At 42.7% G+C, this 12238-nt stretch overlaps 1 protein-coding gene across 4 annotated transcripts in view; it reads right to left on the bottom strand.

Annotated features, from left to right (window-relative positions):
- Positions 1-12238, bottom strand: part of LOC137644151 (uncharacterized) — a 37013-nt gene that overhangs the window by 10834 nt on the left and 13941 nt on the right. For all 4 annotated transcript variants that reach the window (XR_011045144.1, XR_011045145.1, XM_068377132.1 and 1 more), the window contains exons 3-5: positions 8837-11888; positions 8105-8209; positions 568-658 (exon numbers count right to left, since the gene is read on the bottom strand). Coding sequence is in view for 2 of the 4 variants with exons in the window: in XM_068377132.1 (XP_068233233.1) it covers positions 568-658; positions 8105-8209; positions 8837-11888 (3248 nt within the window). In the remaining 2 variants the exon portion in view is untranslated. The remainder of the gene's footprint in view (positions 1-567; positions 659-8104; positions 8210-8836; positions 11889-12238) is intronic.

Below are 12238 nucleotides of genomic sequence, written 5' to 3'. Positions count from 1 at the left end.
TGACAGGCTAAAGATTATCTTGTAAGCATCAAGTTACCATATACTTTTTGATCCGTGGTCAATCGCACTTGTTTGAACTAGTGCAGCCATCATTAACAGCGATGAAAGTGTCGGAGGTCTAAACACGTTTTCTTACTAGTTTTGTAGATGTGGCATACTCACGAAACATCGTAAAGTGAGACAGTCATAGCCCAAGGACCTACAGTAATGTCTTATTTGCACACAATTATCATCATAAAGAGCAAATGATTTGCAATACCATTTACTAATCCAAAAGAAATTTCTTATAGTTATAGTTATAAAAAAAAAATACCTTCTATAATGATTACAAATTTCACTGGTTTAGGTTACAATACTCTGTGTATCTATTTAAAACTTTATCCATTTAAAACTATCATTAACTAAAGTTTTATACATCTATCCCATAAGACTTTTGTAAAGTGAAAAGTTTACGCTGTATGAACGTATCTCACTAAATTGGGACTGACTTTCATATCCAATAATACTTGAAAATTTCAGCATTAGACATAATTATTAACTAATCTTAAAATATAAATGGGTCCTCACCTTTATGTTTGATGACATACACTGGCTGTGATCCTGGCGCGACTTCCTGACAACGTCTGAGGCGTTCATTTTCTTTATTTTCAGCATCATCCTACCAAATTGAGACAATGATAATCCAGAAAAATGCTACACAAAGACCTTAAGTGAAAACAAGATATCAAATTGCCTTGTGTGATTTACTGGTAATGAAAAAAAGTTACTTCACTAAATTGAAGATTTACTGCACTCATTATTTTAAGCTATAGTATCTTGATAACATTTGAAAATCAAAGGGAAACAGAATGGGAATTATAAATTTTGAAACCTGTTAGGGCATTGCAATGCCAAGATAAAAACAAAAAGTAGATTGAACAATGGGGAAAATGGAAGCAGTAAAAAAGAAAAAGAGAAAAAAAGAAAAAAAGAAAATTACTTTCATGTATCAGATTTTTAATCAACATAAGTTTTAGTTCATTTAAAAATCAAAACCAGCGATAATATCTTTTCAAACAACATTCCTCATCCCTTATTGTACTCTAGCTTTGGGTCCATTTGCTTTTTGTCTGTCCTGAATTTAAAGGGGGTCGAGTCATATACAAAGAGTTCCACTTCGTTTACATTTGCATGAAAAATAATCCCATGAGCCTTAACAGCTATAATATAAGGCATTTGAAAAAATGTTATTTTTATTAATAAAATAAATTTTTGAATATACTTACCCGGTGATCATATAAGCTGTCAGCTCTACTGCCCGACAGAAAAACCTAAGGACAAAATACGCCAGCGATCGCTATACAGGTGGGGGTGTACATCAACAGCGCCATCTGTCGAGCAGGTACTCAAGTACTCCATGTCAACACAGAACCAATTTTCTCCTCGGCCCACTGGGTCTCTATTGGGGAGGAAGGGAGGGTCCTTTAATATATGATCACCGGGTAAGTATATTCAAAAATTTATTTTATTAATAAAAATAACATTTTTCAATATTAAACTTAGCCGGTGGTCATATAAGCTGATTCACACCCAGGGGGGTGGGTAGAGACCAGCATTACATGTTGACATTATTAAGAGCTAAGTATTTTGTATTTCATTTTAGCAGTTATTCAAAATAACAAACATAAAATAAATAAGTACCTGGTAAGGAAGTCGACTTGAACAATTACTCTGCCTTTTTAAGTACGTCTTCCTTACTGAGCCTCGCGATCCTCATAGGATGCTGAGCGACTCCTAGGAGCTGAAGTATGAAGGGTTGCAACCCATACTAAAGGACCTCATCAAAACCTCTAATCTAGGCGCTTCTCAAGAAAAGAATTTGACCACCCGCCAAATCAACCAGGATGCGAAAGGCTTCTTAGCCTTCCGGACAACCCAAAAACAACAATAAAAAACATTTCAAGAGAAAGATTAAAAAGGTTATGGAATTAGGGGAATGTAGTGGTTGAGCCCTCACCCACTACTGCACTCGCTGCTACGAATGGTCCCAGGGTGTAGCAGTTCTCGTAAAGAGACTGGACATCTTTAAGATAAAAAGACGCGAACACTGACTTGCTTCTCCAATAGGTTGCGTCCATTATACTCTGCAGAGATCTGTTTTGTTTGAAGGCCACTGAAGTTGCGACAGCTCTAACTTCATGTGTCCTTACCTTCAGCAAAGCATGGTCTTCCTCATTCAGATGGGAATGAGCTTCTCGTATCAACAGTCTAATATAATAGGAAACTGCATTCTTCGACATGGGTAAAGAAGGTTTCTTAATAGCACACCATAAAGCTTCTGACTGTCCTCGTAAAGGTTTAGTTCGTTTTAAATAGAACTTAAGAGCTCTAACAGGGCACAAGACTCTTTCTAGTTCATTTCCAACCAAATTAGAAAGGCTTGGAATATCGAACGATTTCGGCCAAGGACGAGAAGCTAGTTCGTTTTTGGCTAAGAAACCAAGCTGTAAAGAACATGTAGCCGTTTCAGATGAAAATCCGATGTTCTTGCTGAAGGCGTGTATCTCACTGACTCTTTTAGCTGTAGCTAAGCAGACGAGGAAAAGAGTCTTCAAAGCGAGATCTTTAAAAGAGGCTGATTGTAGTGGCTCGAACCTTTCCGACATAAGGAATCTTAGTACCACGTCTAAATTCCAACCTGGTGTGGCCAAACGACGCTCCTTCGAGGTCTCAAAAGACTTAAGGAGGTCCTGTAGATCTTTGTTGTTGGAAAGATCTAAGCCTCTGTGACGGAAGACTGCTGCCAACATGCTTCTGTAACCCTTGATCGTGGGAGCTGAAAGAGATCTTTCCTTCCTTAGATATAAAAGGAAGTCAGCTATCTGAGTTACAGAGGTACTGGTTGAGGATACTGATACCGACTTGCACCAGCTTCGGAAGACTTCCCACTTCGACTGGTAGACTTTAAGAGTGGATGTCCTCCTTGCTCTAGCAATCGCTCTGGCTGCCTCCTTCGAAAAGCCTCTAGCTCTCGAGAGTCTTTCGATAGTCTGAAGGCAGTCAGACGAAGAGCGTGGAGGCTTGGGTGTACCTTCTTTACGTGTGGCTGACGCAGAAGGTCCACTCTAAGAGGAAGTGTTCTGGGAACGTCCACTAGCCATTGCAGTACCTCGGTGAACCATTTTCTCGCGGGCCAGAGGGGAGCAACCAACGACAACCTTGTCCCTTCGTGAGAGGCGAACTTCTGCAGTACTCTGTTGACAATCTTGAACGGGGGAATGCATAAAGGTCTAGATGGGACCAATCCAGAAGAAAGGCATCTATATGAACTGCTGCTGGGTCCGGGATCGGCGAGCAATAAATTGGGAGCCTCTTGGTCATCGAGGTTGCAAATAGATCTATGGTAGGTTGGCCCCACAAGGCCCATAGTCTCTTGCATACATTCATGTGAAGGGTCCATTCTGTTGGGATGATTTGACCCTTCCGGCTGAGGCGGTCTGCCATGACATTCATGTTGCCTTGAATGAACCTCGTTACTAGAGACAGGTTTAGATCTCTTGACCAGGTGAGGAGGTCCCTTGCGATCTCGTATAACGTCATCGAATGAGTCCCTCCTTGCTTGGAGATGTACGCCAAGGCTGTGGTGTTGTCGGAGTTCACCTCCACCACCTTGCCTAGAAGGAGGGACTTGAAGCTTCTCAAGGCCAGATGAACTGCCAGTAGCTCCTTGCAGTTGATATGTAACGTTCTTTGATCCGCGTTCCACGTGCCCGAGCATTCCCGACCGTCTAATGTCGCACCCCAGCCCGTGTCCGATGCGTCCGAGAAGAGAACGTGGTTGGGGGTCTGAACAGCCAGTGACAGACCTTCTCTGAGGTGAATGTTGTCCTTCTACCAAGTCAGTGAAGACTTCATCTTCTCGGAAATAGGGATCGAGACCGCTTCTAGCGTCTTGTCCTTTCTCCAGTGAACAGCTAGATGAAATTGAAGGGGTCGGAGGTGCAGTCTCCCTAACGCAATGAACTGGTCCAGTGATGAAAGCGTCCCTATCAGACTCATCCACTGTCTGACTGAACATCGGTCCTTCTTTAGCATGTTCTGGATGCATTCTTGGGCTTGACTGATTCTGGGGGCCGACGGAAAAGCCCGAAAAACTTGACTCTGAATCTCCATTCCTAGGTACACTATAGTTTGGGATGGGACGAGTTGGGACTTTTCCATATTGACCAGGAGACCCAATTCCTTGGCCAGATCCAGAGTCCATTTTAGATTCTCCAGACAGTGACGACTTGACGAAGCTCTTAGAAGCCAGTCGTCCAAATAGAGGGAGGCTCTGATGTCTGCTAAATGCAGGAATTTGGCAATATTCCTCATCAGTTTCGTAAAAACAAGAGGCGCCGTGCTTAGGCCAAAGCACAGGGCTTGAAATTGGTATACAACCTTCCCGTAAACGAACCTTAGAAAAGGTTGGGAATCTGGGTGGATGGGGACGTGAAAGTAGGCGTCCTTGAGGTCTAAAGAGACCATCCAGTCTTCCTTCCTGACCGATGCTAGAACCGACTTTGTCGTCTCCATGGTGAACGTCTGCTTTGTGACAAAGACATTCAGAGCACTGACGTCTAGCACCGGTCTCCACCCTCCTGTCTTCTTCACGACTAAGAAGAGACGGTTGTAGAAGCCCGGGGATTGATGGTCCCGGACTTTGACTACCGCTCCCTTTTGAAGTAAGAGAGACACCTCTTGCTGCAAAGCTAGTCTCTTGTCCTCCTCTCTGTACCTGGGAGAGAGGTCGATGGGAGTTGTTGCTAGAGGGGGCTTGCGCAAGAATGGAATCTTGTAACCCTCTCTGAGTAACTTCACAGATTGTGCGTCTGCGCCCCTGTTCTCCCAGGCCTGCCAGTAGTTCTTGAGCCTGGCTCCCACTGCTGTCTGAAGAAGGTGGCAGTCAGACTCTGCCTCTAAAGGACTTGGAACCTTTCTTCTTGCTCCCACATTTACCTTCGGCACGAGCACCTCCTCTGCTGGAGGCTCTGCCACGAAAGGGCGGAATGAACCTTGACGCTGGAGTATCCATCCTGGGTCTAGACACGGAGGGCAAAGGGGTGGCTTTGCGTGCGGATGACGCAACCAGGTCATGTGTGTCTTTTTGAATCAAGGAGGCAGCAATCTCCTTGATCAACTCCTCAGGGAAGAGGCACTTCGAGAGAGGAGCAAACATAAGCTCCGATCTTTGACATGGGGTTACTCCAGCTGACAAGAAGGAGCAAAGGTGTTCCCGTTTCTTGAGGACCCCGGAAACGAAAGAAGCCGCAAGCTCACTAGAACCATCCCGTATGGCTTTGTCCATGCAGGACATTATGAGCATGGAAGTTTCCTTGTCAGAAGGGGAGGTCTTCCTGCTCAACGCTCCCAAACACCAGTTCTAAAAGTTAAAAACTTCGAACGCTCTGAATACTCCTTTCATCAGATGGTCTAAATCCGAAGGAGTCCAACAAATCTTGGAGCGTCTCATGGCCAGCCTGCAGGGAGAGTCTACAAGACTTGAGAAGTCGCCCTGGGCAGAGGCAGGAACTCCCAAGCCGAGAACTTCTCCCGTGGCATACCAGACGCTAGATCTGGAAGCAAGCTTGGCAGGGGGAAACATGAAAGCTGTCTTCCCAAGTTGCTTCTTGGACTGCAACCAATCTCCCAGCACTCTTAAAGCTCTCTTGGATGAGCGGGCGAGGACGAGCTTCGTAAAGGCAGGTGCAGATGACTGCGTGCCTAAAGCGAACTCAGAGGGAGGGGAGCGTGGTGCTGCAGACACAAACTGATCAGGATATAAATCCTTGAACAGTGCAAGCACTTTCCTAAAGTCCAAGGAGGGAGGCGTGGTCTTGGGTTTGTCGATGTCCGTGTGCGGGTCGTCAAGATGTGCAGCGTCGTCATCATCAGAGAGTCCATCGTCTGAATGTTGAAGAGGAAGCGGCAAAGGAGTAGGAATCAGCTGGTCGGCCGAGTCCGGCAGCACGGGTACATGCGTGACTGCACTGGACGCAACGTCATGGAACTGTTGGTCAGTCTGTGAGCTGGCAACAACCATAGCTGTGTGGGGAAGCAAAGCTTCTACTCCTGACTGACTAGTCTGCTGCGGGCGAGTAGCGGTAACCACAGTGGGTTGCGGAGGTTGACGCACAGCGTCAAAACAAAGCAACTTAACTCCACCCTCCTGCTGTTGTGGTAACTCGCGAACGTCAACGGAGGGTAGCGTGCGTCTGTGAACGTCAACGTGCGGCTGGCAGGGTACACTGCGCATGGGTGGTGGAACTCTCACAGGCGGAGTGCGGGAGCAGGTAGCGTCAGCGTCTACTGTACGCACAACCGTGGTTGGTTGTAGGCTAACGGGTGCAGCGTCAACCTTCTCCGCACGATACTCCTGCATAAAAGATGCTAACTGTGTCTGCATAGACTGTAGCAAAGACCACTTAAGGTCTACAGCAGCAGGTGCGGCAACAGACGGTGTTACTGCCTGTTGCGCTACCACTTTGCCTCTCTTAGGAGGTGTGCAGTCATCGGAAGACTGCAGCGAGTCCGAACTGACCCAGTGACTACACCTGGGCCGTTGGACTTGCGCGGAAGGGACCTTGCGTTTGAGAGGCCGTGAGACCTTGGTCCATCGTTTCTGGCGTGAAACCTCTTCCGCAGACGAGGAATGAACGGGCTCTCTCGTCTTCTTGTGGGTGGGGCGATCTTGGCAAGATACGTCCGAAACCACGGAGGGAACGTCTGTCCGCTGATTAAAGCCTGTCGAACCCTTTGGTCGTACGACATTGCTTCTCCCCTGGGCTTGGGAGCTTGCAAGAGGTCCCGGACTGGGAGGACGACAGGCACGAACAGACGCACCCTCAAGCGCAACACTAACACTTTTCACAGCACTACCACTCACTTCACTTCCCACTGCACTCTTACCCTTCAACTCCCTGACGTCTGCCATGAGTTGGTTGCGGTCACTCGCTAATGACTCGACTCTCTCACCCAGAGCCTGGATGGCACGCATCATATCTGCCATCGAAGGTTGTTGAGTGCTAGAAGGGGGATCAGGAGTAACCACTACAGGGGAAGGAATAGGTTGTGGGGCATGGGGAGAGGAAAAATCAACTGAGCGAGATGAACTCCTCCTGACTCTATCTCTCTCTAGCCTACGTGAATATTTAAGGAATTCGACAAAATCGAATTCCGAAAGCCCAACGCATTCCTCACACCGATCTTCCCATTGACAGGATTTACCCCGACAATTGGAACAAATGGTGTGAGGATCGATAGAGGCTTTCGGAAGACGCCTAAAACAGTCCCTAGCACTACACTTCCTGTATTTAGGGACTTGAGAAGGGTCAGCCATCTTGAATTAGTCAAAGGGGAAATTCAAAATCTATCCAAGTCGTCAACAAATAATCCAAAATTCAATCAAAGAATGCAAGGAAGTATTGAAGATAACCTCTGCAAAGCGAAAGCTAAAAACTAGAAATGAGTACTTCACCAAATAATGTGAAAATCAATCCAGTAAGCAATAGCGTATTTAGTAGGTCTTGCCAGTGGCACGACAGAGAGAAAATTGGTTCTGTGTTGACATGGAGGAGTACTTGAGCACCTGCTCGACAGATGGCGCTGTTGATGTACACCCCCACCTGTATAGCGATCGCTGGCGTATTTTGTCCTTAAGTTTTTCTGTCGGGCAGCAGAGCTGACAGCTTATATGATCACCGGCTAAGTTTAATATTGAAAAAAACAATACAGTAATCAACAGATAGCATTACATATACTAACCAATTTTGATCCTACAATAGAATTACTCTATTGTACAGTATTTGCTTTCTAAAGTATAAAATAAAGAGAATCGTTCTTTTAATTACAGTACATACAGAAATCATTCATATCAAGAAGTTGTCTATCATATATGAATTTCTGGTTAATGAATTACACTTCTTTAAAAATCAAATACTTTTCCTGCTAAAAATAAGCAACTGTTTTTACTCGACTTCTTTTTCACCAGCACAGTATTAGGTACAAAATATTGACATATGTACTTCTACTGTATATCCTTTTATTCTAAACAGGACTGTAAATTTTCATTAATCATGAAACTCACCAACACCACAGGAACAGCCGACGAATATACTGCTGTAGGAAGGACAGGAGTGATACGCTTTTTATGCTTTCTTATGTCCTTATCTTCTTTTGCTTCTTTTGACACCTGTGAAATAGAACGTTGTGTTGGTCTAAAAGATGTGACATTCAGCTATATGCATAACATGCATTTAAAAAACTAACACCTCAAAAAGGTAGAAAAAATCAATATTGATTAGCCCAGTGTCACCCCAAAAAATAAGAAATAAAAGGGTTCAACACTGGAATAACAATCAGTCTTTGGTAGCCTTAAAACAGAAAAATGATGAATGCATAAGATTAAAAAAAAATCTATAATGCATCTGAACTTGAACGAAGGATACAGATATGCTGTTCATACATACAGTGCATGTATTATATATTGTATATATACATATATATTTATTTCATTATTAAATTTTCACGGGTGCACTCGTAATGCTCTCAAAAACATAAAAGTGAATACCGATTTCTTAACTTTATTTCGGTTGGGAACTGATATTATAATGTGACTTGGAAGGCTAGAGCAATGAAGAATACAGTATTGTGAATTGAATTACTTTATAGAACAATGGCTTCATTTGTTCTATGTGATCATTATTCAGTTGAACAGTTATAACAAGGTTTAAAAAGCTTCAAAGATGCAAGAACATATTTGAATCAATCTAGAATCTAAATATTGTATAGCATGAAGTACAAAATCTGAAAAGCATACCTGAACATCAGTGTTGATCGATGCCTTTTCTACTTCCCCTTGAAGCTTGTGACGTGGTTTCACATTAACAACTAGGGATGGGGGAGGATTTTCTCTTAAATACTGGGCCACTGGACTCACTATATCTAGACCTCCTGGCCTTAAATGCCTTTTTATCAATGGACCCCTTTCACTTTTAAAGGGTCTTGGGGTTCGACTTGAGGCAGGACACGGTGGCAAGCCAGGCCTAGCAAGAAGTCTTTCTGGGAGAACAGGTGTGGTTTTCTGTTGTGCGGAATGAGTTATTTGTTTGGGTGTTGCTCTGTTCTCAAATCTAAGGCCCATCGCTTTATGGAAAGTGCCTGGTGTCTTTACTTGTAACTGCTTCTCTTTAGAGTTTATCAGTGACACCGATCGAGTTACACCAGTTACTGTGTTAGGTGTTTTGGCTAGTCTTTTAACATTACCTTTTGGTGTAACACCTGGGGTTTTGATCATTCTCGGGTTATGCATTGGTGAAGAGTAATTTGTCTTGGGTATTTTTGTTGGATTTGAGCTTGGCATTCTAGCATCACTAGCTATTCTTGGAGTTACGGGACTAGATTTATTAGTAAGTTGCTTTGAAGTCAAACACACTTCTCTCTTTGTAGGTTTTTGTGCAGACACTTTTGGAGAGAACTGATGGTGATCTTTTGGTGTAGATTTCATGGAAGGGCTTCTGGGACTTTCACAAAGTAAATTTATATTTCTAGGGGGTTTTGGTGGCGGTACTGATTTTGATGGACTTCTCATAACTAGCTCATTGTCCTGTTTAACATTCTGGGTCATTACGCTGATTTTACTAGAATTGTTTGACTTCTGACTCTTCAAACAAGGATCTTGCGTGGAATTAATTTCAGGATTAAAGTTAGAAACTATACTTGAAATGCTAGACTTCCGAGGACCAATGACAGACTCGTCCTGTTGGCCTGCCATTCCATCATAGAAATCTTTACTTATCAATGGACTGGTAGATTCTGCTCCAGCATTTTTTTTGTTCCTCTTAACCTCTCCATAATTTGGTCCATATTTAAGAAACATTTCCATTTCTTCGATAGTATCATTAAAGCTACTACCTGAAGAACAGCTTTCATTGCCAATTTCATCACCGTCTTCATCAGAATCTGATTTAGTCGAACTGTCTTTGGAAATAGGGCTAGCGGTAATTTCCACATCATTGGCTAGATAACATTCTTTTAAGGAATTTAAATTCTGAGCATCTAATTCCGCAGGAGACTTTTCAGCATACTGTGAACAATCTGAGGATACCATAGATGTGGATATCCTTTCGTTATTACCTAGTATTTGTACCTTAGCAGAGTCACTCAACTCACGAGCAATTGAGGATGATGAACAAGAATCCAAGTCTGGAGTCTGAGAAAAAATGAGTCCCTCATTAGCAACTCCACAACTTTCTGCACTTGAATCAACTTCTCCTGAACAGCTGAACTGATTTTGGCGCTCTGAGGAACAAAAATGTTCCGATGAGACGTCAATATTCTCACAATTGTTATTAACTGAAGACATATCTTTTGAAGACTGGTTTTGAGACTGATCTACTTCCTTGCAAATAATTCGTTGTTCAGATATGTTGACACATTCACTTGACTTTTCTGATACCAAGGATGTTTCTTTTTTCTCAACATCTGAAACATCATTTGTGGAAACTGTGTGGGCACCTGATAACTCCGAATCATTTGTTTGATGCTTTGTTTCCTCCAAAATTTCTGTAGCTATATTTCCAATCTCATTACCCGAGTAAGATGCGGAAATATCCATGTTGATTTCTTCTGAAGGCCCACACGACAAGGAACTACTATTTACTCCAACAAACGACAACAAATTGGCCTCGTCTCCCTTCTTAATTATTGATTCCACATCATTATTCTCAAGTTCATTACCTGACGTAAGGGAAGCTTCATTATAACATGAAATTTCACTGCTTGTCCTCTCCTCTGTTTGTTCCTCATCATTCTCAGTACAGAGCAATTTTGGTCCTTCATCAGATTCAGACACACAATCAAGGGTAATTCTTTCTAACTTGCATATGGAGTCTGCAAGTATATCTGTTCCCTCATTTATCTGGTGTTCAATGAGAGAATCTCCCTCCACTGGGTATTCAACATCAGTAGTAATTCGACACTCGGACATACAAGAGAATAAATCTCTTTCTATATTTGTTCTCTCATTAACACATGCTGTAATTTTAGGTTCAGACATACATATAGGTGAAAATCTTTCCAAGTCTACATTCATATCTGATTCCTCCGTAGCGCCAGGAGTAATTTGGTGTGGAGATACACATGTCAATAGATTTCCTTCATTGTCTGTAATCATAACTGTTCCCTCAGTATTTTGTTCCGACATGAATATGACACTGTCTTTTTTCATGGAATTTGCAATCATATTGATTTCCTGTGTAGCATCAAAAGTAGTTTGTTGTTCCTTGATACTTTCATTGTAACTTACATCACTCCTAACTTCAGAAATTCCTTGAATATCTTTACATTCCTCCACACTTAAGGGTTGCAATGTTACAAAGCCACAGCTATCTGGTTGCTGTTCTGGGATCTCAGTGACAAAAACTTCTCCTGCATTATTTTCTGGCGTTTTTTCCATGGATAATCCCTGAAACTCTGCCGCCCCCTCACAAGTCTCCGGATAAACAGGCCATGATACTACAATCCCTGTATCACCAATGTGCATCTCAGAAATTAAAGAGGAGGGTTCTACGGAGTCATTACCACTTTCCAAAATAAGATTATTTTGAATTGATGCATCTGCTGTCCCTATTACTTCATCAAATTCACATCTGAGATCATCATCTGTTGTCACAATCCCCTTTTGAATACTTCCTGGTGAAGATGAAACATCAGGACTATCGATTTCAAATTCCTTGATCGATGGCCCTTCTAAGTACGCAGTTCCGTTCTCATTTATATCAGCAGAATCTATAGCAACCTCAGTTGAAAGTGCTTGAGACAACTCCTTATCAGAATCTGATATTAGGTAGACGTCATCTTTAGATGATGGCCTGAAAAAAAAAAAAGGAATTAATTCTTATTTACATCAAGAAAAAATCTACGGACAGATACATAGGCTGCAATACAAAATATAACTTGCACGATAATATTCATTTATTCTTATATAAATACAAACCATCCTCATTTACATAAATATAATAGCAAAGCTGCAGCACACATCAGTTAAAAGTTTATAATAAAGTGTAAGCAAGTGGCCAGTAGTAAACAGCCGGGAGCGAGGAAACCCTGCACCCGATGCTTGCTCACCGTGTGGCCGTCAAGGAGAAAAGATTCTTCCACTAGCTGGAGATTCTGGCAGTTATTTTCTTTTCAGATTTTTGCTATCGAGCTTATTTTCCTC

This window comes from Palaemon carinicauda, chromosome 7, assembly GCF_036898095.1.
Source record: "Palaemon carinicauda isolate YSFRI2023 chromosome 7, ASM3689809v2, whole genome shotgun sequence".
Taxonomy (NCBI): Eukaryota; Metazoa; Arthropoda; class Malacostraca; order Decapoda; family Palaemonidae; genus Palaemon; species Palaemon carinicauda.
This window is presented reverse-complemented; position numbering and strand designations above follow the sequence as displayed.